The sequence below is a fragment of the Myodes glareolus genome, chromosome 6 (genome assembly GCF_982192425.1).
Source record: "Myodes glareolus chromosome 6, mMyoGla1.1, whole genome shotgun sequence".
In the NCBI taxonomy this organism is placed as follows: Eukaryota; Metazoa; Chordata; class Mammalia; order Rodentia; family Cricetidae; genus Myodes; species Myodes glareolus.
This window is the reverse complement of record NC_142031.1, coordinates 109,583,451-109,610,654: the sequence shown is the minus strand read 5'-3', so window position 1 is coordinate 109,610,654 and position 27,204 is coordinate 109,583,451. Positions and strand designations below refer to the sequence as shown.

The window sequence follows — 27,204 nt, the reverse complement described above, 5'->3', positions numbered from 1 at the left end:
CTATCTGGTTATAACCCATGGTTTCAAATGCCACCATCAATGTTCAATATAGGGAAACTGAAGCAACGCACAATTCATAATAAAGGCTATTAGGGACAGCAAATAATGTCCATTATTGCTTTTCTCATTTTTCTATTAATATTGAATGGGAACTGTAAATGTAGTTTTGTACAAACTAATAAAATTTAAGGGGATGGCAATCTTGTAGACAACTGGTGTCGATAGAACAAGATTCACACTTGTGTGTAAGCATTACACCGCATTATTTGGATACAAAAGTATTTATTTTATAAAACTTGTACTCAAAATAGACCTTTCATCTGTCTACTCACAAATCCTATTTTAAAACATAATACATTATCCTTAGCTAATTTGATGTTACTCTATACAAACAGCACTCATTGCATTTTGAATCTTATCAAGAACCTGTACTAAATGAAGTTTTTAATCAGAGAACATTCCCTTTTATCTTAAAAGTGCTTCTTAAATGAAGGCACCAACAAGAACTACTTTCAGATGGTACAGAATTTCTTATTTCTTGAAGACTCTGTGGTTGACCACTTCTTCATTAGTTACCTGCAGCAAGACACCTTCCTGCCAAAGGAAAAAAAAAGTATCTGAAGAAGTTTATCATGTTTGTCCAAAGAACCTAAATAACTTCAGTGGTGGTTTTAGGATTAAAGCAGACTCACTGATGTGTATAAGCCCTAAATACCACATTTCTGGTTAAGGCAATAAAGCCTAGAAATCAGGATAGATTTAAGAAACTAATTACAATAGCCAACCTACAGCAGTTTAGGGTAGGACAATGGGCAAAATTTTAATCTTAACCCAATTATTTAGTACAAAGAGTACACAAAAAAATTTTGTTGTTGTTGCACAGAAATTTCTAATGTAGTAAAGACACTATCCTTAACCTCCTGTCAGCTTCATCCTGATTAAGCATGTAAAATTAGAACCATAAAGTAATACACAATGCCTTTAAATGCCTAGTTGACTCAAAACTGCTTGATCCAGGACAGGTGAATAAATACACGAGGGTGGAATGATAGGTAAATCTCATTTATTGAACTTGCAGCCTAACTTTTACCTACCATTTTACTACCAACACCACTGAAGGAAGCAAGAAAAGCTTTATTAATGATCACTTGGCTTGCCTCAGCTGTTGAAATGAAGCACTTTACAGTCTTTGTGGCAGCAGAATATACTTGTCCATGGTTCATATCAATGCTAAAATTCCAGCAGGGAAAAAAATGATATGTTAAGCACCTGAATCTTCATGGAAAGGGAGGGGGTGAGAAAGAAGGAAAAAAAGGAAACAACAACCAAAATATTTTAAGTAAATGACAGATTGGAAAACAGGGTTTATAAAATTATCTTGAGTTTATTATTTGTTAAACTCAATTTATAGCTATGTTAAACTACATAAGAACCACTATACTGAAAGACCATTGAAGAAGTTTATTAGTTTATCTTTTAGGGAGGAAAATTAAGAAAGAAAAAGTAAATAAGATCTTACCTAAAGAAGTTTAACTGATGCTTAGAACTACTTTGCTCTACACCCTCAGCTTTCGTTGGCATCCTTATCAACTACTGTAGGTTAAGCTTTGTAGATACAGCACAGTTTTTTAAGACTGGCTGAGCTTAGTCGTCAAGAGTTCTCTTGTACTAGACCTGTGTCCCTGAAGAGTACCTCGCTGGGGTTATTTCCTTTCCTTGCATTGAAGAAGCAGCATCTAAAAGATCTAAAAAGGTGTTTCTCCTTGCAGAGATATCCCTTAAGTTAACTAGATATTTTAATCCTGATGAATTGCAGACAACACACTTAAATCTGACCAGCATTTATCTTACACAAATACAACAACAGCTTTGCAAAGGACCTTAATTATACTACCCACTCCTTAACTTATTTAAAATAAAAAGTCTATAATTACACAATTTCCTTTAGAATTATTTTATTAAATCATAAATGTACAACAGCTTCTTAACTCTACACACGCACTTAAATTTTTAAAAGGAAAAACGTTATGTCTTATTACACCATGATCCTGGCTAATAGCTTTTCAAAACTTTTGAGAAAAATCTTAAAAAAGGTTTCACATGTCACCTGAAACTTACAAATTTAACATTATCAAAGAAGGAATGCTTCTACACTCTTACAAAGACCACTAGAAAGAAACAACAATTAAAAAGCTAAGAAACTGTCTCAAAGGCATTTTTTACAATCCTTCCTCCACAGTAAGGTAATGTTATTAAATAATCCAATCCATTCACAAAATGGCTCTCTGCATCTGCTCTGGTGTCTTCTGCCATATCACTGCATATTTATGCATGACTGAGATAAGAGTTTCCTTAACATTGTTATTTCGATAACCTGAAGCTGTTCTGTTACCTCTGGGCTCTCATCCTCTCCTATTTATACAGTGAAGCCTGTTTCAACAGAAGTAAAGAGTAAAAAAAAAATAGGTTATGAAATTATCCATCTAACCAGATTTTAAGGAAAGATAACATGATCCTAAAATGCTTTAACTCCTGCCGCTAATTCTCCCAAGATAATAATAATTGTAAAACTCAAAAACTACTTACCCATGGTAAGAAGAAGCTCAGTATCGGCTCCTCCCACCATAGCCCCCACTTCCTCCACTTCCTCCAGGACCATAGTTTCCTATGATTGAAATGAGAAAGCAAATTTAGCACATAAGAAACCTGTAGGTTTGTGGACATCTTTAAAGTTTTGAAATTTCAAATCTTTTGGTTTTATGACAGATAGTCTCTACATAGATTTGGCTGTCCTGAACTCAGTATGAAGACCAGGCTAGCTGTGAACTCAAGAAATTCTATTCCTTTTGAGTGCTGGAATTAAAGGTACATGAAACATGTGAGCTATAATGCTCAACACCTTTTAAGTTCATTACTTTTAAGCACAAACAACTTTTAAAAAATTGGACGTTGTCTCAAAAAAAAATCTTGTACAAGCTAAATGGCAGTATACTCTATTTGGTTTCATGTTTAGGGCAATGGAGACCCTGAAAAATTGATTTTCCATTTTCCCCTTGCCAATATTATGAGCAGTACCTTGCTTGAGTAACTATTACTTAAAATTCAACAGTTACTCCTAGTTTTTACCTGGGCATGGTAACAACACTGGCCTTTAACCCCAGCAGAGACAATGTACAGGTAGGTAGATCTATGGACCTTCAAGACAGCCTAAACTACATAGGAACCCTGTCTCAATACCATCCCTGCAAACATCCCCAGATAACCTAACTTTATACTTGGGATGCACTTTAACAATTTTTATGAGGTCAAATTAATAGCGAAAAATCTCTTTACATTTATCTATTAGATTCTTGCCCTTCTGAAATGCAAACTGTTCTACCTCTATACCTCTCAAATCACCTAGTTAAACTGCCAAGTCTTTAGTAAATTACCTCCACCATATGGTCCTCCCATGTTCCTGCTACCACCAAAGTTTCCACTCTTCATTGGGCCATAGTTAGAAGGTTGCTGATTATAATTTCCAAAATCATTGTAATTTCCACTTCCATAATTTCCTATGAAAGAATTAGAGAGTCAGCCAACAGACACCTAAACTAGTTGTTATTATAGAAGCATTAATTCAAAACTGAAGTTTAATTTTCAGAACAAATGCTCTACAAAAATCAAAGCATATAGTACCTCTCTATAATCCTACAATTTAAAGCATCTAAGTGACAATGAATATTAAGTATCATTAGTTCTAATCCAAATTCCAACATAAAGGTTGTAGATGAATTTATTACCTCCTCCATAGTTGTCATAACCACCTCCGTAGCCCCCACCCTGGTTGCCATATCCAGGTCCTCCACCACCATATCCTCCTCTTCCTCCTCCATAACCAGGGCTACCTCCAAAATTGCCACCTATTATAAAATAAGCCTTTAAGTAATTGCTTAAATTTTTCAATTCCATTTGAATTGTCTTTATTACACGCATTTCTGGGTTTAAGACATTTTTTAAGATAAATTATTTGTTTTGTAGTCCAACAGACTCAAAGATTAAAAATACCTCATCTAGGGGAAGTATTTCAGGATCATAAACCACTATATAAAGCAACTTGAAATAACATTTAACACCACGACTCTACTTTGAAACAAAAATATTTATAATTCTTATGCTCTGTAGTTTGAGGAAGAAATATGGGGGGGGGGGGTAGCATACCTGCAAGGTTTATAAACTCTTGTTACTATGGATCACTGAGTTTGAGGCCAACCTGATCTATAGAAACTCAGCACTACATAGTGACCATCTCAAAAAACAAAATTTATAAACTCTGGATGAGTTCCTTAGGTAAAATATTATCCTAAGGGATCCCACCAGCAAAACTAACAGTATTAACTACTCTTAATTTATTTTCCCTTAATCACCCAGGCCTCAAATTCTAGCATTTCTAGCTGTTCTACACACAGTATCCATTTCCCTATCAAGTTCAAACAATTTTTCCATGAAATGGAACCTCAACTGATTTTTACTGCATAATAGCTATAGGTATACACTGCTTAGTAAAAAACTCAAAGTACATTCTTAAAAGCTAAATAACCATTATCACTTAAGCACTCTGACAGGCAAAACCAAGACTCAAATAAAATGGTATTAAATATGTTACATATTAAGATACATAAATCAAAATGTAAATAAAAGTAACCAAAGCCCCAGATACAATGTTATTAAGATACATAAATCACAATCTAAACAAAACTAACCTCCAGGTCCTCCTCCATACCCATTATAGCCATCTCCAAATCCTCGTCCACTTCCATATCCATCTGTTTAGAAAAAAGTAACATTTTACTTTTCTCTACATTATTTGTATGTCAGAATGATGGCTGGTATTCTTACCAGCTTATTTTTAAAGCATATTAATTCCATCTTACTACCATTACAACACATGTTTTTTAAAGTATTGAAGTTAGATCCAAAGAGTCCCACAAACTTTAATAAGGAATGAAAGTATATATCATCAAAATGTTAAGAATCTCAAGTTACTGCACTTATTTATAAGCTGAAACCTAAAATACCCTGAGGCATTCTTTATCAATTCTGACAGAATTTATTTTTTGAGACAGGTACTTTTTTTAAGTCCAGGCAGGTTTTGAATCGTGTTTGTGTGAGCGCGCGCAGGGCAACTAATGAAGACGTCTAATTTCTAACCCCTCTGCTGCTGGTTCACAAATACTGAAATTCCAGGTGTATGAGTATCATTTTTTGATGTGCAAGAAATCCAACACACTAGCACCATACTTGCTCAACACGTGTTACCGTACACCCAACTCATGATCTATTAAATCCTATTAAAACCACTCTATTCAAAAACTAAACCTATCACAACCTTACCAGATCCCCCCCTAAAGTTGCTTCCTGGTCCTGGTCCAAAATTTCCACCACCTCCACGAGAATCTCCAAATCCGAAGTTTCCTAGGTAAGATATGTTTTAATTAGTGGCAAGCATTCAGACAAACACCCACCAAATAAATATATGTAACATTTATTAAAAAATATAAAACTTGCTACCTCCTCTTCCACTCCTAGAACTTTGGACTTCTTGCATTTCTTGTCTAGACAATGCCTTTCTAACTTCTGCATTATGACCATTGATGGTGTGGTATTTTTGCACTAAAACAAACAAAAAAAAATTTGTCAATACATTCTAATAGTAAACAATTCTGAATGTTTTAACAAGCTGTTAATATACCCAACTGTTTATATATACAAACCACACCTCCTGTGCCTGGACACTTACATACAATTTTATCCACAGGATCATGGTCATCAAAAGTAACAAATCCAAAGCCTCTTTTCTTTCCAGACTGCCTATCAGTAATAATTTCAATAGTATCAATTTTCCCATATTCTTCAAAGTAATCTCTAAGGTGGTGTTCCTCAGTATCTTCCTTAATTCCACCAACAAACAGCTTCTTCACAGTCACATGGGCTCCTGGTTTTCCAGACTCCTACAACAGATAATTATAGGAGTTATGCTGAGAGAAAAGCTACAAATTATTCACCTTGATACTACATCTTATACTTCTATCTTAACATCAAATTTCTTCATATAAAGCAACAACGTTAGCCTTTAAAAGACAGGTGCAAAAATCTAACACAACCAAAACCCCAAGAAAAAATTCCACAACATATTTTACTTACCTCTCTTGCTACAGCACGTTTTGGTTCAACTACCCTGCCATCAATGGAATGAGGCCTTGCAGCCATGGCAGCATCAACCTCAGCCATGGAAGAAAAAGTTACAAAACCAAATCCTCTTGATCTTTTGCTTGCAGGATCTCTCATAACCTTTAAACCAAAAACATGTTAGCATTTAATTTACTAGTATTATAACTAGTAATACCAATTAGAAAGTCTTTATTTTTAATACTTGTTTTCTATACGACTCAACCCAAAATGTATGCATAAGTTCAGTAAGACTAGAACCCGCAGCAAAACTTTCAGAAGTAACCTACCACACAGTCTGTGAGCTTTCCCCATTGCTCGTAGTAGTTTCTCAAACTTTCTTCTGTGGTTTCAAAGCTTAAGCCACCAATAAAGAGTTTACGGAACTGTTCCTTTTCTCTCTGCAAAGGAAAATACCATTTCAATTTTTATTTACATTTTCTCTTTGTATGCTGGAAATTAAATTCTTAAATATGAGGTGACCTGCTGGCAGAGTACCTTTTTCCTCTCCAAAGGAACAGTTTCTAAAGTTTTCTGGGGGGGAAAAAAAAAACTTACATCAAATTTAAACCATATGTTAAACTGCATATTAGTTGTGTTACACCAAAAAAATGCCCTCAGCTGAACTATACAAGTTTTAATGTCACTAATATTTGATCTAACTTTAATTCACATAAACTTAGCAGACTTTCTTCAAAATCTTTGAGAAAAACCATACTCAACTCTGAGGTCATTTATAAGGGGCATCAAAAAAAGTCTTATGAAATTCTTCATTAAAGTCTACAAAATTTACTAAAATTACTTAACTGGGGAAAAAAACCAAAAAAGCCCCCTACTGTTTCCACAATCCACCACTTACTTCAGGAATCAGCCTCTGAAATAGGGGCAGACTTGAACTGCCCCCTCGGGTATGTATTAAATTAAGTATGGGGTGGGGGGAGGAGAAGGCTGCAACACTGAAACAAGCTCCACAAAAGTTTAAAAAACAAAAACCTTAAAATAGTTTTCTTTTAACTTAGAAAAATCTATGCCTGTAGCCATCACCATCTGAAGTGCGAAAGGTTTAAGCACTGTGGTTTGAGGAAGCACTGCTCTGGTTATTTAGGCTACAGAAAAAAACTAAAAAGCACATTTATCTACAGTTACCACTGCCCCAAATTCACTTAAAAAAAAAACTTTGTGGCTGTTTTTAATTAAAGCAATTTACTAGCCTTCGGACAATTCATGGAATAAAGTGGTTTTCTCAAAAATTTCCAAAAAAAAGCCTGAAATAACTATTAATTGAAGTGCTGTTTATTACGTACTGGCTTATAAAGAACTAAGCTTTAAAAAAAGTCAAGATGTTCATAATCTAGGTCATACTATTCAAGACCTATCTTGATGACATAACTGAAGACAAAACTGTAATTACAAAAAAAATTCCACAACTCTTATCACTCAATCCAAATCTTTAAGGTTCTCTCAAAATACTCTCAAAAAGAAATTGTTTACTGCTCTTCTCAGGTTCTGTTATTTGAAGAAAAATAGAAATATCAATAGGTTAAAGATTCAAATACGACGTTTTAAACATTCGTTTTAATTACTTAAAATGACTGGAAATGAAGTGTCTAGGTAGTTGTATTTAAATACCAATAAATATACCTCTTTAACTTAAATTGTAAAAAGCAAAAGCTCATTACTTACCTCATAGGTTTTTCCAAACTTACCCGACGTCCACTATCGATTATAAACAAGGTTATGTTATAAACATGCTGAGGGTCAAAGAAAATAGCGAAGCAGACCCCCTCAACTTGAAACCTTATCTTATCAATGTAATGATCAACCATGATCACAAACACAAATCAAAAAAGCAAATGACAAAGTTCAAATACACTGTGGTTCAGATCTGAAACTTTTTATATAGCTAGTTCATGGATTAATGTTGACTGAGCAGGGCGCTTTAAGCAAAAGGTAAAAAAATAAGTACGTTATTCACTTGTCTAACGTGGCTATTACACGTGTAAGAATCCTGTTGCAGTTTAAGCAACAAACCCCAAGCTCAGAATCCTCATTATTTCAAACCAAAGGATCCTTTGGGATAATAAACTTACGCTGCAATTAAAATGGAAAATAATACCCCTCCGCCCGAGCTTACAGAATCGAACTACCAGAACCGAGCAGTCTCAACTTCCTGCCGTTCATGTGCTTTACCACTGCGGGCTCATAAAGCCTTTCATTAATCGAATTCAGCGGCTAGGAAAGATAAAATGGTTGCTTTGGAGCAATTCAGCAACAGGCTCGGGCCGCGCTCGCGCTGTTGTCCAGGCCTGCGCCAGCAAGCCTTGTGGAGAGCCTCCACCCCCACCCGCTCCGCCGTGTGCCTGCTCAACGCAATGGCGCCATTTCGTCGAGGGGAAGGCAGGGAGCCCTTAACGTTGTGCGCAGGACTCTAGGATCCAAGCTCAAAATCCCCGAAATCCACCTCGAAACGAGATGAAACCGCGCCGAAAACAAAGAAAAACAGCGAGCCTGTCCTGGGCGGCGGTAAAAGGGAGCAAACTGGGAGGCCTTAAAAGTGTGGAACGCAAAAATCGCAGTGAGGAAGGAGACGGGAAAATGGCGGACGCCAAATCCGGTTCCCGGGAGGGAGGGGGGAGGGGAGGCTCCGCAGACCCGTTCCGGGGACCCGGGGGCTGCCGAAAACGCTCCGCCGCCCACACAGCCCGCTCCCTGGGCCCGCGCCCTTCGAGAAGAACCGACGGCGGCCCGACCCCGCGCCGTTTCCGCGACCCGGCCGCCTCGCCGTGGCGGGCTCCCATCCCCCACCCCGGCTCAGGGAAATGGCGCCGAGCGGCTAAGGGCGGGGAAGGCGTCCGGACAATCGGGCCTCCGCCAACGACCCATCCCCCGAGTCCCCAAAGCCAACCGCCACTCGAGCGGCCGCTTTCCCTCCGCTCGCCCGCCCGCGGAGGCGGATGGTCTGCTTCCGCTGCGGCGCCTTCGGCCTCGCCATGCCCTTTCCAAGAACTCATTGATTTCAAACCCGTTACCTCCATCGCGGACTCAGTCGCTTCAGCCCGATTCCCCGCAGCCGAGCGAGACGAGAAAGATCTCCGCGGACGCGCACGCACCGGACTCGTCCTGACGCTGGGGGTTGGGGAGGGAGAGAGAGCAGCCGCCGCTCGCAAAACCGCGCTGCTGGAAACACCTGCACACCGGAGCCGGCGCCGCTGCTTCTGCCGCTGGAGCCGGGGCCGCCGCTTTTCTAGAACCTTCCCCCCACTAACGCGTCTTCGCTGACGTCAGGCCGTTACGTAAACGTCCTAACCGCCGCCAATGGCGGGAAGGGCCTCCACGCCCCTTACGCCGAATCCGTGCGCCTCCCCCGTGTCTGATTAGGGAGGCCGCGTTACGTCACTTGCGCAGCGGGCTTCGGTGAATTGCGGAAGGCTCGCGGCCGGCGTGTTACTACGTCTGGAATTAGGTCCGGCCCCCCACCTCGGCGCAAGGAGCCGAGAAAACGGTCGCGCAGTTTAAAATTAACGCTGCCGGGCGGGGCTTAAGCGGCGGCTCCTGCGTGCGGCCCTCTCCACCCTGGCGCAGTCCCTGCAGCTCCGCCTGCGCCAATCCTAGCCCGGGGTGTCCCGGGCCACGCTAATCTTTGTCCTTGTCCCGGGGGTACCGCTCCCTCCCAGTCCGATTCCAGCACCCCAGGCCCAAGGCCTTGGGAGCCCGCGCCCCGTGAGAAGGTGGTGCTTAAAGAACACCCGCGGCTCAGCGCCCCAACCCTGGGGCCGCGGGCGAGGAGGTGGGCGGAGCCCGGCTTTGGCGCGCTGCGCGACGCAGAGAGGCCCCCGCGGCCCTGTCCGCCTCCCCCTAAGGAGACCCCCGAGGCGCCACGCCGCGGACGGTGAGTGGCGCGCACGCCGCCCCCCGCAGGCCGCGTTCCCGGCGGGCCCCGCGCGGCCCGGGCGTGGGCGGTGCCTCCCCTCCCCCCCAGGCCGAGCTGCCCGCGCCCCCTCCCCTCGGATGTGGCTGAGCTAAGGCGCGCCGCCGGGAGACTCTGCAGGATCCGCGGCCCGGAGCATCCGAGCGGTGAAGTCGGTGGCTTGATTTCTTATCTTGTGCGTGCGTGGCAGGGGCTAGGATGCTCTGTGCGCCCGGGCTTGCGGGGAAAGGCTGCGGGCCCCGCGCTCCGCCGTGGGCCCCGAGCTGCGGGGGAGGCTGGCGGGGCCTGGCTGAGGCGCCGCGCCACCTCACGGGGGAGATTAGACAGTGGTACGGAGGGTGGGAGCCCGATGACAGCCGCGGAGACTCCAGACAAAGCGCGGGGCTCCCCTCCCCCCAGCCGCGCCGCGGGCCCGCGGGGAGAGCGGAGCTGGCTTTGCAGCCGCGAGGCCCGAGGTCCCGAGCTCCCCGCTACGTGGCCGCCGCCGGAGGAGGAGGCGCGGGCTGGTGGCGCAGTGCCCTTGAGCCCCCGCCGCCGCCTTTGTTTCTCCCCGCGGAGGCGCTGACCACGAGGCCCGCGCTCCCGAGTGGGGGGCGGGCTCCTGGCCGTGGCCTGGTAGACGAGGGAATCGAGCAAGGAAGGGGTCCTCTTCGAAGAGGAGCGGGCGTGGAGGAGGGCAATTCCTTTCAGCTTTAGCAGGACGGGGCTTGGGAAGCTTGAGGCAGGAGTATTGCCTAGAGTGGAAGCCCAGAAATAGAGTGTTCCCCCCTCCCCCTCAAAAGGCCAGGAAATAGGACTGAGACACAGTGTTTTTATCTTACTCCGTGATTGAAGAGGGACGGCTTCTGAAAAAATAAAAATAAAATTATACACGAGTTTCTTGGACTATTCAGATATTTAGCGGGGAAAAAAAATCATGGTAATTGATAAAGATTAATTGATGATGCTTGATATTCAAACAGAAGATTGCCTTTCGTAGAAAATAAACATTGTATTTGTTACAAATAAGATTTACATTGGAAAAGTAATTATGTATTATAACCAAGTAAAGTCTGAGGTACCAGTGTCCTTGGTAAGGTTTTAACTTTACTAACTTGATTAAAGCACTAACATACTTAACTATGTATCTCTAATAACATAGGATCTCAGAACTGTTTTCCCTGCATTTTTATCTGAAATGTGCAGGTTGAAATCCACACAAAACTTAGAGTTGCCTTTTGTGTGTCATGAAAATTTAACTGTCATGCATTTTTTTCTCGCAATAGCTCTTCAAGTCTTCGATTTTTTTAAAAAAAAATGGCCTCCAATAAAACTACATTGGTAAGTTTGTGAAACCCTAAAACATGTAAGAATCTTAACGGAAGAATTTTTTTGTTCTTTAAAAATTACAACTAAGAAACCTTTAAGGTGTGGCACTCGCCATTAATCTCAGCACACTGAAGGCAGAGACAGGCAAATCTCTGGGTTGGAGGCCAGCCTGGTCTGCAGAAAGAGTTAATTCCAGGACAGCCAGGGCTACACAGAGAAACCCTGGGTCCAGGGAGAAAAAAATTAAAGGCAGAACATGGTTGTGTCTGCCTTTAAGCCCAGCAGAAGCAGATGAATGGCTGTGGGTTTGAAGCCAGGCTATTTACATATTTGTGTATTTCCCAGCCAGCACTCTGAAGAAAACCTTGAGTTGTTAATCTTGAAACATTCTTAATTGGCGTCTTTTAAAACCTAATCTTAGGAAGACCACATAGTACATCTTTAGCTGGATGTTCTTATTTTGAGGTAAAGATTCATATATAGGGTTGGCAAGATGGCTCAATCTTCACCCAAGGAAAGGTGGAAGGGGAGAGGACAGAACCTACAAGATTGTTCCTGATCTCCATCAAAGTGTTTCCTGCTACCACATGATAATGTTCTTAATGAGCTTAATTGTGAGAAAAATGTTGGGAAATCTATAAAGTTTTAGTTGACTGATAAGATCCTTAAATCTGCTGAATTGTAGGTACACAGTATTCATTAATGCAGAAGTTTAAAACGGTATTTTGTGCACAAAGTGAATGAAATATAACAAAGTATTGTTGCCATGAGCAAGAACTGTGTCTAGGAATGAAAGAACAGTAGATCAATTCTGTATCTTTTGAGCAATTTCCTGAGGATTACTAAACCCAATGTTTGTATTCTTGGGTTTCTAGTAAGTTAGACAAATTTATAAAGACATACTCTTTTTTGTCAAGTTATAGTAAAAATAAAAAAATTAGATTAAAACTGGGTCAGCTGGACAGTGGCAGCACATGCTTTTAATCCCAAAGGTCCAGAGGTTTAATTCCAAAAATTCAGAGGCTGGATCTCTGAATTCAAAGCCCGCCTGGTCTATAGAGCAAGTTTCAGGACAGTGAGGACTGTTACGCAAGAAACCCTGTGGAATTGGGGGGAACACTGGGTCTAATAGTGTATGTTTGTAATCCCAGCATATTGAGAAGCGGAGACAAGCAGATTGCTGTGAGTTTAATGCTAGCCTGGACTATATTAAAAGATGAATTTTGCTGTTAGGGTTTCTATTTTAATACTAATACATTGATTACCAGCATATAAAGGCAGGTATTAACACATAAGTAAAACAAAACTTAGTTTTGGTCTGTGTAGTGTCTTCCAGAGTTTGCCACTGGAAAGGACAAGATGGTGATTTTTAATTTGTGCCATCATTATATTGTGCATGACTTGTAAGTACTCTGCAGAGCTGACTAGGATCTGTGATCTGAACCTGTCTGATCACTGTTGATAAATGACCAAATATAGGTTAAAGCCTTAGTGATAATAAGCACAAGTCATTAGGTCAGGTGTGGTGATACACGCCTTTAATCGGGAGGCAGAAACAGATGGGTCTCCTGTGATTTTGAGGCCAGTCTGGTCTACAAAGTGAGTTCCAGGGCTGTTTCACAGAGTAACCCTGTCTTGAAAAATAACAAAAACATGACTCACCTGGTAAATTCCATAGGACGGTTTGTCTAGGTATACTCCTAGAAGCTAGTAGGTTTAACTGCCTTGGGTGCTGCTGTTGGTTTTTCCTGTTTGGATCCTTCGTTTAGGAGATGGTTTTAGTGACTAGGCTTTTGAGGGTTTTTGTTTGGTTGGTTTTGTTTTGATTTGATTTGGCTTGTTTTGATGCACTTAAGTAGCACCTGTGCATACCTATAATGCTAACACTGGGGGAGACTGAGTCAGGGGAATCACAGGCATTTAAAGGTTAGAATTGGCTGCTGTTGTGGAGATGAAATGTTTGAGCATACTGCATTGTGTTGTTGTGGTGTCCCATAGGGGCTTAAAATTAACCATCTCAAGATTTTATGCACCTAGTTTCTACTCCTTTAACAATCCTGCTTATGTGCTGAGAAAACACTAATGGGTGATGTTATACCCACCCACCTTCACCAGAAAGAAAGAACTTGATTTTAGGAACACCGTTTTCCTCCATATCTCAGGTTGACCCTGAACCCATGGTAATCAACCTATTTTGACTTCCTGGATGCTGCTAAAAAGCTCATCACTTCTACCTCATGCCTCTCTTCAGAGTAAATATAGCCTGCTACCAGTTAAGATTCTAAGTTAAAAAAAAACCCAGTAGGGAAGGAATTTTTCTACCACTTAAAGAAAAATCCACCATTTTGGACATTTAAAGTGATAGTATAAGGTTTGTTAGTCAGGAAAATTATCTTCATGTAATAATTATGGGAAAACAATATTGTCCATTTAGTTTACTCATGGTCTCCATGGTTGGAGCTAATTTTTATCCTTAAAACAATTTTAAATTGTTACTGTCATTGGGAAAGCCATATCTTAGAGCTTCAGTTTTAATAGGTCTACTCTGCTACACTTAGTTCTATCATTTAGTGAGGTGTGGTGGTGCACATCTATAAACCTAGTACTTTGGGATGTAGAAGCTAAAGGATTGAGACTTTTAGGGTCTTCCTTGCCTACATAGTGAATTGAAGACTACCTGGGCTATATGTGACCCTGGCTTGAGTATTTTGTTGGTTTGTTTTCTTTTTTACTATCACACTTCATTCTTAGTTCTATTTTACTGTGATAAAACATGGCCAAGGGCACTTAAAGAAAAGTTTGTTGAGGTTTATAATTTAAGAGGATGAGTCCATGACCATCCTGGTAGGATGGCAACAGGCATGGCACCGAAGTAGTAGCTGAGAGGTTGCATTTGATCTTCAAGCACAAGGCAAAGAGAGCGCTCTAAATGGGAATGGCATTGGCTTTTGAAACCTCCAAGTGTGCACTGCCAAGCTGCCACCCCCACGCCCCACCCCCAGCAAGGATGCACAATTCGCAAACAGTTGCATCACCTGGGAACCAACCATATAGAGACATTCTCATTCAAACCACCAACTACTAATATTTACTCCATTCTCTGTCATTTTCTCGTGTTTTCTAGTTATTTGTCACTATGCTGTGATTAAAATGAGTGGTGATTCTAGTCTTGTAGAGTCCTGGAAATAAAACTAGGAAAGGATAAGGTTATTTCTCAGATTTTTTGTTGTTGTTTTTAGTTCTGTCATACTGATGAAGGGTATTGGGTTTTAAGTGTAAATCAGTGGAGCGGAGCTTTTATTTTATTATCTGTTGACTTTCTAGGATGTGCCTACCCTGGGTCACAGAAGTTTAAAAGGGGGTGGTGTTTTGTTTGTTTTTTGTCAAAAAGTAAATTGTGTCAATTTGGCCTTAAAATGTACTCAAGTTTTTTTTTTTTTAATTTTCTTAATTTCTCTTTTGTTTTAGCAAAAAATGGGAAAGAAACAGAATGGAAAGAGTAAAAAAGTTGAAGAGGCAGAGCCTGAAGAATTTGTGGTAGAAAAAGTACTGGACCGGCGTGTAGTGAATGGGAAGGTGGAGTATTTCCTCAAGTGGAAGGGGTTCACAGAGTAAGAAACTTCTTATGATTTTGTTTTAAGTGAGGGTGTCTCATGTAGTGCAGACTAGCCTTGGACTCCTGTTCCTGGTGCTGGGATTATAGGTGTTCCCCGTGCCTCATTTTTGTATTTGCTTATTTGTTTTGTTCTGTTAAGACAGGGCCTCCCGAACCCCAAACTGCTCTTGAACTTGCTGTATGGCTAAGAATAACTTTAAACTCTTATTTGTTCCAGTTCCACCTCCCTGGTGCACAGGATGCACCACCACACCTAGTTTATGTGAACCTAAAGATTGAATCCAGGGCTATGCATGCTCAGCCAGCATTCTGTCAACTGCATCCCTAACCCTTACTTTAGTAATTATAATTGTACTTGAATAGGCTTAAATGTTACTTTTAGCTTAAATATTTTACCAATTTGCCGAAAGAGCTGTTAGAAGGCAATTTTAATTCCAGAACTATCTTGTTCTGGTTTATTTAAGGCTTCTGGGGTCTGAAGAGATGGCTCTGGTTAAGAGCACTTGTTCTTACAGAGGACCAGGGTTCAATTCCTAGCATCCACATGGTAGCTCGTAATCATCCATAACTCAAGTTCAGTGTCTCCAGTGCCACCTTCTGATATTTTCAAGTACCAAGCACACACATGATCCACATGCATACATATGTGCAGGGAAAAAAAGAGTCATACAAACAAAAAAGTTTAACTTAAAAAAAAATCAAACCTTTAGCAACAGTTGAAACCTAGCATATTAGAGCTTAGTTTATGGCTATAGAGTCAAACTTAGAAAATTAAAGTTCCCTGCAGCATAATTTTTAAACTAGCCTGCAAAGGAATAAATGTCACAGCATTTTTAAACAAAGCGTTTGTAATGGATTCTTATTCTCTCCACCTCCTACTCTGCATCTTTCATGTCCTAATGTGTTCTTTCATTAAAGCATTTAATGTCATATTAAACATGCCTATTTGAATATCTATGGTCAAGAGCCTAACATTTACTGTGTAGTATGTTTATAATATAGAAGACAAAACTGAAAATAACACATCAACCCTCCTCCCAAAATTAAACTTTGCCGATGTTACAGTCTGAAGATACTAACAGACCAAGTATTAAAAGTACCAGATGTTAATAGCGCTAGATGTCACTGAAATCACTCATTCCATCTCATTCTCTAAAGATATTTGTGGCCCGAGCACAAAGAGTCTGTCCCTTGGTAAAAGGTGACCATACTTCTATATTTGTGAGGTGATTCTCATTTTCCTCACCGCTCTTTTGAAAGACACATGGGAATGATTACTTCAGCCTTGTGCTAAGGCAGGAGTTGGCAGTCTCTTCCCCCAAAGCATCTATATGTGACTGTTTAGGCTTTGTGGGCCATTGATTTTTCTGCATGGGCAGCATAAAAGCAGCAGTAGCTAATGCCTTAAAATGAGCATGCCTGTTCAATGACAGCTTATGGACCCTGCCTGAAATTGATTCCTTTCATTTCCTCCCAACCTTAAAAAAAATTTGAGGGAAAAAATTGGCACTGTGCATGGTGGCACAATACTGTAATCCCAGCACTGTGACAGCTGAGGCAAGGTTAGGAGTTTGAGAACAACCTAGGCTACATAGTGATAGAGTGTCTTTGCAGGGGGGCGCATACAACTGGCTAGATTTATTGTTTTTTTCTTCCTCGGCCCCTGCTTTATATCATTTTCCAAATTGAAAACATCTCATGTATAAGAATATGTCAGAATCTTTATTTCCAAACATCATTGGAGATCCCAAACCTGGACATAATATATAAGGAATTAGGAATCGCTGTTTTTTAGAATTCTTCTTTAATCCCAGCATTGAGAATTTTTCACAACCAGCTTGTGGTACATATGTCCCTATCCCCCACCTTTTAAAAAAAAATTTTTTTTAAACTCAAGGGATTGGGATGTAGCTCAGTTGGTAGCATGCTTTGACTGGCATGCACAAAGCCATGGATTTCATCCCAGCACCAGACAGAGTGTGATAGAAAATTCCTTTTATTCCAGTACTTGGGAGGTGGGGACAGGAGAATGAAGACTGGATTACATAAAATTGGAGGCCAGCTAGGGTTCCGTGAAGTGAGTTGCAGAAAAATACTAGTATTGGTTCAGTACAGAGTCAGGTCAGCTGCCTTTGGGGTTAAAATACCTGATTGCTCAGTTAGAGGTATGAAAGGAGATTAAGCATTTTTAAATAATACAGGGAATAAAAAGGCATTTCTTTCTTTGTTATTATTCTACCAGTATCAGTGTTATTTTATGGGAACTTTTTTTTTTCAGGTAGTTGTAAACAGGTCCAGGTAATGGCAATGTTTAATTGAATCAACTTTTTGTTTTCTTTAACTGAACACAGTGCTGATAATACTTGGGAACCAGAAGAAAATTTAGATTGTCCAGAATTAATTGAAGCATTTCTTAATTCTCAAAAAGCTGGTAAAGAAAAAGATGGTACAAAAAGGAAATCTTTATCTGACAGTGAATCTGATGATAGCAAATCGAAGAAGAAAAGAGATGCTGTAAGTATAAGTACTGCCTATTAGACTGGGTCTTATCAACAATTAATGGCTTGAATTTTTATTACTTTGAACCTTTTTCCCCCCTTCTAGAATACTTTTTATTTAGTTCATATTTTGTTCTTCCAAAGTGATGGGTTTTGTTGTGATATTTTCATGCATAATTATCATTATACTTTGTTCTAATTCACCTCCCTCTCCCTTCTCCTTTATAGTTAATTTCCTGTTGAGGGTTGTGTTTGAGGCAAGGTCTCATGTATTGGAGAATGGCCTTGAATCACTCATCCTGTTACCTCTGACATCCTGACACTGGAATTACAGGTGTTCACCACAGTGCCTGCTTAAAACTAGAATAGATTAGTTGTTTTAGAGAGAGGGTTTCACCATGTAGCCCTGCCTGGCTTCAGAGTCATAGAAATCTGCCTGCCTTTGCCTCCTGTGTGCTGTAATTAAAGGCATGCACCACCATGCCCAGCTAAAACTAGAATACTTTTTTTTTCACATGTATGGTATTTTGCCTGCATATATATGTGTTTGCGTGTCTGTGTACCACGTGCATCTTGGTGTTCCCAGAAGCCTGAAGAGGGTATCAAACCCCTTGAGACTGAAATTACAGGCGGTTGTGAGCTACCATGTAGCTGCTAGCAATTGAACTAAAAAATCTTTGATAGGGTAGCAGATGTTTCTAATTGTTCCAGCCCTAGAATACTTTTTTAAATTCCAATTGAGAAAAAAAGAAAGAAACTTTATAGAGCCACTCATGGTGACACAAATAAGATAATCTCTACCCTTGCCTTTAAACTAGTAAAGGACTGTGAGCTTCAAATATGATCATTTGAACTAATATCAAGAATTTTGCATATAGATCATTAATCTTAATACCAACACTGTTAATGCTAGATAATGACCCAATTGAATAGATGAGAAAACATGATTATTACAGATGGAGAGCTGAAAGTAAAGCATATACATAAGGGAAACAGAACTTTGGTAGGAATGCCTAAGCTATATTGAGCCAGCAGTGTTCTAAACAGCTTAATTCACACACTTCAAAAACCTATGACATAGGAACTTTGGATAATTAACTTCCCCAAACCCACAGACCTTTAAAGAGGTAGAGTTGTCAATCTAACCCAGTCTGAATCCAGAGCCTAGTTACATTAATATGAAACTTCAAGTAATTTTAACTTACTGATATCTTTAGTTCTCAGATATACTCAAATTGTATGTGCTATAATTACCAACTGTTTGTTTTAGAAATTGAAAAACAGCCAGGTGGCGATATGACTTCAGTTTCCCAGTACTGGTGAAGCAGAGGCAGGCAGATTTCTCTTGAGTTCCCAGACCAACCTAACCTGGTCTGCATAGTGAGACACAAAGGAGGGGTCAGGGACAGACAATTTTAGGTCGGAGAACTAAGCTCAATAGTTAAGAGCACTTGCTGGTCTTCCAAAGGACACATTGGGTTTCCAGCACCCAATTGGTGGCTTATAACAATCTATAACTCCAATTCAGTGGCGCTAACCATCCACTTCTGACATCCATGGCACCAGGCACACACATGGTATGTGCAGAAAATACACTCAATGCATAAATCTGTTTTTCTTTTTTGTTTGTTTGGGTTTGGTTTTGTTTCTTTAGGATAACAGTTTTAGAGTACCAGTAATTGGAGAGCACAGACTGCTCCAGTAGAGACCCCAGCTCAGCTCCTAACACATGTGGGCACTCTGAATTGCCTGTGACTCCAGCTCCATGGGCTCCAACACCCTTTCTGGCCTCTTAAGAGCACCCATACTTATGGATACACAGGAAAATACACATAAATTTTAAAAATAACAAGACCAAAAAAAAGCTAAAGAAGAATAAATGTTAAGGCCAGAACTGATTGGAAACTGGTCAGGGTGGCATTCACCTATAATTCCAACACTTGAGGGGTAAATTCGAGGTCATCAGGTACAGAACAGACCTTGCCTGCTTTAAGACCCTAGCTTTAATTTTTTTAAAAAAAAATTTACATACAAGCATGCATATAAATAAAACCTAATTAGGTGTTAAACATGCTGTGGAGAAAAGGCGTCTTCAGTGTCTAAGGAAGATAGGGCTAAGCCCAATGGTTCATCCCTAAAATCCTACCGCCTGAGGGACTAAGGAGAATTGTTTCAAGACTTTGAAGCTAATTCAGGCTTCAGAGAAAGGTGGTTGTGTTTTTAAGATAGTTTCATAGCCCAGGCTGGCCTTTAAACCCTGATCGTCCCGCTTCCATTGAAGTGCTGAATCAATCCCAGGGCTTCTTGTCACTAATCATTTGTTTTGGTTTATTTTTTTGAGGCATGGTCTCTACATATCCCTGGCTGTCCTAGAACTTACTCTGTAGACCAGGCTGGCATCAACCTCAGAGATCACCTACTTCTGCCTCCTAAGTGCTGGGATTAAAGACTTGCATCACGATGCCCAGGAGTAATAACTAATGTTACATTAGAAATGCTACTATTGGTAGGAAATCCAAGTGTATATATATATGTGCACCACATGTGTGCAGCCACCGCAGAAGTTAGGAGTTGTATTCCCTGGATCTGAAGTTACAGATAGCTGTGAGCCATCAAGTGGGTGTTGGGGACTGAGCCCAGGTTCTCTACAAGATCAAGTGCTCTTAACCACTGAGCCATCTCTCCAGCAGCCTGGGGTTTTCTTAGATGTATATATTTTAAGCCACAGTCTTATTATGTAGCCCAGGGTACACTGAAAACTTCCTGAATACTGAGATTATAGGCTTGTGCTACTGTAAGTGGCTGCATATTTACTTGTTTTTGTTTTTCATTGGGGGGGATGGTTCTTGGTAAAGTTTCACTTTACCCAGGCCCAGCCTTGAACTTATACCTCTGCCTTTAAAGTTCTAGGTGTACAGGCACTTGAAATTTAATGTCAAGAGTGTATAACTTCTCAGTATGTTGTTGCATACTTGTAGTTCTAATGGTCAAGAAATTGAAGCTGGGGATTGAAAGTTTAGGGCTAATCTCTGCTACATAATAAGACTTTTAAATTGTATCTAGCTTTTTAAGAAAAGGTCTTTTCTAGCCCAGGCTTACCTTAACTCATTCTCCTGCCTCCAGCTACCAAGTGTTAGACTAAACCCAGAATTTCTTGCATACTAGGCAAATACGCTGCCAATAGAACTACAGCTACATTCCTAACCCCACACATGTTTCTCTATCTAACTTGGGTTATGTTTTTGTTTTTTTCTGACAGGGTTTCTCTTCATAGCCCTGTAAATTGGGGGTTTTTTTTTTCTAGTTGTTGCTGTCTCACTGCTTGAAGTTCTGATAAAAGTTGTATTTCATAGAGTTCTTAATTTTATTTGTTGTGTAGACATATTTATGCAGGCTATTACCTCACCCTCTAAACAGGCTGACAAACCAAGGGGTTTTGCCAGAGGTCTTGATCCTGAACGAATAATCGGTGCCACAGATAGCAGTGGAGAATTAATGTTTCTTATGAAATGGTAAGTGTGTGGGGCAATGGTTTTAGGGTGATTTTGGGGGGGAGGGGTTGTTTCCTCCCTCTGTGTGTGCATGCATAATGGTGAGAGCAGTATGTGTATCACAATACATGTTAGAGGACAGCTTTAAGTCCATTCTCTGCACCTAGATGTAGATTCGTGAGTTCAAACTTAGATTGCCAGGATGTGTGCCAAGCACCTTTACCTGCTAAGTCATCTTGCTGGCCCTCATTACATACAGTTTAAAGATAAAAGGATGGAAAGTCTATCAGTTGGGTTTTTTGAGAGGGAGGTGGTTGAGCAGGGTCTCACTATGTAGCCCTGGCTGATGTACAATTCTCTTGTAGACCAAGCTGACCTCAACTCAGAGTTCTGCCAATTAGGCCTGAAAGGGAGAAGGTTTTTTGGTTTTGGGGTTTTTTTTTTTTGAGGGGGAAGTTAGAGTTGGTTTTTCAAGACAGGATTTCTCTGTGTATCTCTGGCCGTCCTAGAACTCACTCTGTAGACCAGGCTGGCCTTGAACTCAAGAGATTCTCCCCCCCCCCCCCACTGCCTCTCTGAGTGCTGGTATTGAAGGTGTGCACCACCACCTGGCTTGAGTGTTAATTGTTTGGAAGTTGTACACAAGGTTTCCTTTTTTGGTTTTTCAAGACAGGGTTTCTCTGTGTAACAGCCTTGGCTATCCTAAAATTTACTCTGTAGTCCAGACTGACCTCAAACTCATAAGAATCCCCCAGCACTAGGGAGGCAGAGGCAGGCAGATCTCAGTGAGTTCAAGGTCAGCCGGGACCATTACACAGAAAAACCCTTGGCGGGGGATTAAAGAGAAATGTATAGCCTCTTTTGAGAAATGAAGTTTATTGATATGTAACCACACTACCATGCATCCATCTAGTAGCATTTACATTCATTTTTATTCAATTAGTATTTATTGAATAGAGCTCAAATGACATGCAGTTTAAATGTTAACCTTCTTTCCCCCTCACAACAGGAAGGACTCAGATGAGGCGGACTTGGTGCTGGCAAAGGAGGCAAATATGAAGTGTCCTCAGATTGTCATCGCCTTTTATGAGGAAAGGCTGACTTGGCATTCTTGTCCAGAAGACGAGGCGCAATAATTGTTTGCATTTTTATATATATTTATATATATATAAAATCTGGATCTTGAGTTTTGAATTACTAGTGTGGAAAAGATAGCATTCTAATGAAAATCGAGTTTGATATGCTGGTTTTGAAAGTATTGACAGTAGTTGGGATATTTTTGGTTTTTGTTCTGCATCAAAAGGCACTGATTCCTTTGAGCAAATAAAAGCTTTCTGTAGTTGCTTCTTTTAACAGTAGAATGTTTAATACCATGTTGTATTTCCTCAGCTTTGAAGAACAGCTTTTCTTAAATGCTGGGGAGATTTTACAGTCATTACTCAATCAGAACTTATTTTTAACTGGGACACAGAAGGACCATTCTGGGTTTTTTGTTTGTAAGCTTGTGTGTGCATAAGACCCTTATGTAACTGTTTTTCATTTTGTCTTGTTTTTAATACTCAAAAACTGTAGATGAAAACATGTGTTGAGATTCCTCCCTTGTGAACATTTTCCTGAAACCATAACCTTTCAGATCAAGTAGACAGTTCTGTAATTCACTGGATAGTTTTAAAGCATCCACATCAGAATTTATCTATTATCACATACAGTAGTTTGTTTACAAAATTTTGTCCTTACAAACTACCCCTTCAGAAAATGGAATTAGACAAAGTAGCAGTATGACTTAATAATAACAAGACTTATGCTGGGTGAGGTGGCATGTGCCTTTAATCCCAGCACTTTGGAGGCAGGTGGGTCTCTGATTTAGACTAGATCAGCCAGGTTTATTGAGTTTCAGGTCAGCCAGGGCTGTGCAGAGAATCCCTGTCTCTAAAAATTAAGCAAAAAGACAACTAAGCATGTAGGGTTCCTCTAGTGAACCATTCCTTTGTAGAAAGTTGAAATCTACTAAAAGGTTATGAAGTTTGGAATATCTGTTTGCTGTGGAAATAGAATCATGGTTAGAGATGATGTTGGCAATTTCAGATCTACTGACATAAATGAACAAAATTTGGTAATATAAACTAATGACTTGCATGCTTTTTCTTTACCCTGTCTCATTCCTTACTGGTAGGAGCAATCTTTTCAGTATTTGGGTTCTGGTTCAATGAGCCAGAAAAGTAACTTTGTAGTATCAGAATGTCATCCAACTGTATATTTACTTTATTGTAAATAATGGTGAACAGTGGTCAATAAATAGTTTTATATTCCTTTATGTGATGTCTTCTTTGTCATTGTCTGATTTGCTCTGTAATGAGGGTGGAAACATCTAATCATAGAGTTCATCCTTTTTTAGTTTTGAGACAGGGCTTCTTTGTAATTCAAGCTCTCCTTGAATAGTCATTCTCAGTCAGCCTCCCAGGCACATTCTGGTTTGTTATTTTGAAATAGCCTCACATATCCCAGATTAGCCTTAAACTTCTGATATCTTGTTCCTACTTCATGAGTACCGGGATCACAAATACATATATCACCACACATTTATATACATTGATTTTACAGTCAGTATGAGCTGGGTAGCCCCAACATTGACTGCATAATGGAGAGATTAACAGTTCTTTTTTTTTTTTAAATATTTGTTTATTTATTATGTATACAATATTCTGTCTGTGTATATGCCTGCAGGCCAGAAGAGGGCACCAGACCCCCATTACAGATGGTTGTGAGCCACCATGTGGTTGCTGGGAATTGAACTGAGGACCTTTGGAAGAGCAGGCAATGCTCTTAACCTCTGAGCCATCTCACCAGCCCAAGATTAACAGTTCTTTAGCTTCATGAAGCTAGAAGCCTCAGCTCAGCTATCCCAGCCATGTGCTGAAGGGATTAACTTTAGTATAAACATGTTCTAAGGCCCAAGAAGCATGAGTGTGATGGTAGCTACAAGGATAGCCCAACAGCCTGAAGCAATACTGCTTTTTTCTTGGATGTCTTTGAGATTATATTTTTAATATGGGAACTGGGAACGGTGAGTGCTAGTACCTTGTATGCCCTGGAGTTAAAGGCAGTTGGGAGCTGCCTAGAGTAGATGCTGGCCAACTGAAGTCAGGTTCTCTGGAGGAACAGGAAAGTTGCTCACTGCCAATCCATCTCTCCAGCCAGCCTTGGACTACTTTATGTCTGGGTCACTATTCAAAGGCTGCCCAGTCTAAGGTGAGTCTTTACCATCGGTTAAAGACTTTTTACCCCTTTTTACAAATATCTATCCACCTCTTTTCAGGGTCTTAACTAGGCTGAGCTTGTTTGAACTGTCAGGGCAGTAGGTTTTTTGTTTTTTTTTTTAAACTTTTTTATGATTTATTTATCTTTATTTTATGTGCATTGGTTTGAAGGTGTCAGATCCCCTGGAACTGGATTTTCAGACAGTTGTGAGCTGCCATGTGGTTGCTGAGAATTGAACCCGGGTCATCTGGAAGAGCAGTCAGTGCTCTTAACCACTGAGCCATTTCTCTAGCCCCCGGCAGTAGGTTTTGATGGTCATTTTTCTTCCCTTTCTGACAACACCTCAGTTTTGTTTTACTTGTCCCAAATATACCACTCAGTTCCCTAGCCAAAAAGTTTGCGAAGGCATTTTACTTAATTATTCTGTGTCATCAAAGTAAAAACAGGCATTATTGGGGGTAGCTGTATGCTTATATACCATTTGTGTATACATGTTAGGTTTTTAGATAGTTTTTAGCTTCCTGGAATTAATGTATGTATAAACATGACTCCTCCATGGTTAAGAGGAAGATAGAATATCCAGAGGCATCTGGAAGAACCCAGAGAAGAAAGAGAAGTAGACTGGACCTGGCCAGGAACAATGAGAGAGGAGAATAGCAGCTCGGGGAGGGAAGCCGTGAGCCGGGGTGGGGGGGGGGTGGGGGGGGGAGGACTAGGATGCTAGTGGACTTTGAAATGTGTAACAGGTACTTGAGATACCTAAGGAGCATGGAGGCCAGCATGCACTTCGATATGCCCGTAGACACCACAGGTTGCCATTTGTCCCTTCTGCCAAAGGTAAGGGCAATGACTCCGTTTGGTAGAAAGGAACTGACTTCACAAGTTCTTGAGGAATGTTGGCTTTTATCTAACTGCCAAGAATCCTCCATAGTCCAGATTGAACACATTTCTGGACATTTATTTGGTCTGCTTTTTGGAGTCGGGGGAATTAGAAGCTTTCTTTGGACCTAACTGCATGCATCACCATGTCTGAGTAAATGATGTACTTTTTTTTTTTAAATATTTATTTATTTATTATGTATACAATGTTCTGTCTGTGTGTCTGCCTGCAGGCCAGAAGAGGGCACCAGACCCCATTACAGATGGTTGTGAGCCCCCATGTGGTTGCTGGGAATTGAACTCAGGACCTTTGGAAGAGCAGGCATTGCTCTTAACCTCTGAGCCATCTCTCCAGCCCAATGATGTACTTTTAAAAGAAAAATAATTTAGTTCCAAGTATGACCATACATGATTTTAAGTTCTATTACAGAGGCATGATAACAAATGCAGCATGGTAAGAACCAGAAATGTGGGTAAATAGAACAGAACAGAAGATCAAGATACAGTCCATGTAGCTGTATCCACCATGTAACCCCCTGGTGTTTGACAAACATGCCAAAATCCTGGATAATGTTAAAATCCAGACACTCCAGGTGCAGTCTCTCCCCTCAGCTGCTGTAAACTGTAGACAAGGCCACGCCCAGATGCAGTCTACCCTCCCAGCCCCGACAAATATCCAAGTACTTCACTGCCCCACCCCCATTCCTGGGAATGACCCCTTTCAGATAGCAAAATCATAAACAAGAGCTACAGGCAGGACAAGTGAATTGTCACATCACACACTAACTAGGCCTGTCGTTCTTCCTGATGTCCCTTATCCTGAAATGTACTTGAGACCTTCATACACTTGCCTCAGCCAGAAATACAGAAAACAAAATGTCTTAGCCTAATTAGATGATGTCACCCAACCTTGGCCCCATTTTCTGTGGCTCAATACCTGCCCTCCCCCTTTCTCTCAAAGGACCTTAAAAGAACAGGTTCTGTCCTAGGTAAGATGAAGCTTTTTGCTTCTGAATGCACAACTATATCTGAAATTTCCCTGAAGAACAATCCAACTTCATGTTTCTCTAGAACCCTAGTTTTTAAACACCTAACAGGGGAAAGACAGCCTCTTTAACAGAGGATTCTGGAAACACTGGACACCAGTTGCCATTCTGGTTTGGTTTTTGTTGCTGTGACAAACACTATGACCCAAAGCCACTTAGAGGAGGAAAGGATTTCTTCCTAGCTTGCAGGTCATAACCCACATAGGAAAGTCAGGACAGGAATTCAAGCAGGAACTGAAGCAGAAACCCTGGGGGAATGTTGTTTACTGGCTCCTGCTTAAGCTACCTTGAGCTCTTCTACAGGCTGAGACCACCTGCCTAGTGATAGGACTACTCACAATCATGCCAGAGTCCTGCAGACATGGCCGCAGGCCAACCTGGTCCAGGCAGTAGTCAATTGCAATTCCTTCTAGGTCATTCGAGCTTATGCAAAGTACAGCAGAAGAATGACATGGTATCTTTATCTGGTACTGCACAAAACCCTGCACCCTGTGAAACTCCTAGAAGTAGAGATGCTTCAAGGTGCAGGGACTGGAGGAAAGGAGGTGAACCTAGAGGAATTAAAATGCTCCCTAGCAAAAGAGACGATTAACCTCTCAAAGAAAGTTCAGAGTGGAAGTCTGCCAGTTATATGTGACAGAGGGTCAATGTCTAGAATATGAAAACCAAACCGTAAGCAAGTAATCCAATTTAAAAAAAAAAAAGGATAAAAAAAATGAACAGTTTGTAAAAGAAGAAATACAGCCAGGGGTGGTGGCACACATCTTTAATACCAGAACATGGGAAGCAGAGGCAGACAAATCTCTGAAGCCAGCCTGGTCTACATACCAAGTTCCAGGTCAGCCAGGGCTACACAGAGAAACCTTGTCTTGAAAAACCAAAACAGAAAGGAAGGAAGGAGGGAGGGAGGGAGGGAGGAAGGGAGGGAGGGAGGAAGGGAGGGAGGGAGGGAGGGAGGGAGGGAGGGAGGGAG

At 40.8% G+C, this 27,204-nt stretch overlaps 2 protein-coding genes across 14 annotated transcripts; one reads left to right on the top strand and one right to left on the bottom strand.

The window, feature by feature from the left end:
• Nucleotides 1-262: 262 nt before the first annotated feature.
• Nucleotides 263-9,372, bottom strand: Hnrnpa2b1 (heterogeneous nuclear ribonucleoprotein A2/B1). Of its 7 annotated transcripts, none has more exons than XR_007233276.3 (13): nt 9,237-9,372; nt 6,706-6,741; nt 6,498-6,608; nt 6,184-6,330; nt 5,780-5,990; nt 5,551-5,652; nt 5,374-5,454; nt 4,743-4,805; nt 3,783-3,902; nt 3,432-3,554; nt 2,587-2,665; nt 1,095-1,230; nt 263-594 (listed from the first exon to the last, which is right to left on the bottom strand). XR_007233276.3 is itself a non-coding variant. In XM_048440337.3 (12 exons), the coding sequence occupies exons 1-11, from the start codon at nt 9,240-9,242 to the stop codon at nt 2,604-2,606; spliced, it is 1,062 nt and encodes a 353-aa protein (XP_048296294.1). In that variant the 5' UTR covers nt 9,243-9,372; the 3' UTR covers nt 263-594; nt 2,587-2,603. The 7 variants fall into 7 exon arrangements, 5 of the variants coding, with proteins under 5 accessions (XP_048296294.1, XP_048296293.1, XP_048296300.1 ...); XR_007233277.3 differs by having other exon boundaries at nt 1,158-1,230; XM_048440337.3 differs by lacking the exon at nt 1,095-1,230.
• Cbx3 (chromobox 3) lies at nt 8,425-23,367 on the top strand. Of its 7 annotated transcripts, none has more exons than XM_087907483.1 (6): nt 9,581-10,096; nt 11,401-11,455; nt 14,912-15,054; nt 17,411-17,573; nt 20,951-21,069; nt 22,058-23,367. In XM_087907483.1, exons 2-6 carry the CDS (start codon nt 11,432-11,434, stop codon nt 22,182-22,184), a joined length of 576 nt encoding a protein of 191 aa, XP_087763609.1. In that variant the 5' UTR covers nt 9,581-10,096; nt 11,401-11,431; the 3' UTR covers nt 22,185-23,367. The 7 variants fall into 7 exon arrangements, with proteins under 7 accessions (XP_087763607.1, XP_087763609.1, XP_087763611.1 ...); XM_087907484.1 differs by lacking the exon at nt 9,581-10,096 and adding an exon at nt 10,121-10,310; XM_087907482.1 differs by lacking the exon at nt 9,581-10,096 and adding an exon at nt 10,123-10,286.
• The last annotated feature ends 3,837 nt before the right edge of the window (nt 23,368-27,204 follow it).

Bases quoted from the DNA above. Each gene is read 5' to 3' on its own strand.
- Cbx3 (XM_087907481.1), top strand. From the start codon at position 8,680: ATGAAACCGCGCCGAAAACAAAGAAAAACAGCGAGCCTGTCCTGGGCG.
- Hnrnpa2b1 (XM_048440337.3), bottom strand. The intron at 4,806-5,373 runs GTAAGGTTGTGA...TTTTCTAAACAG, and splicing joins CAACTTTAGGGGGGGATCTG to ATGGATATGGAAGTGGACGA. The intron at 3,903-4,742 runs GTTAGTTTTGTT...ATTTTATAATAG, and splicing joins GTATGGAGGAGGACCTGGAG to GTGGCAATTTTGGAGGTAGC.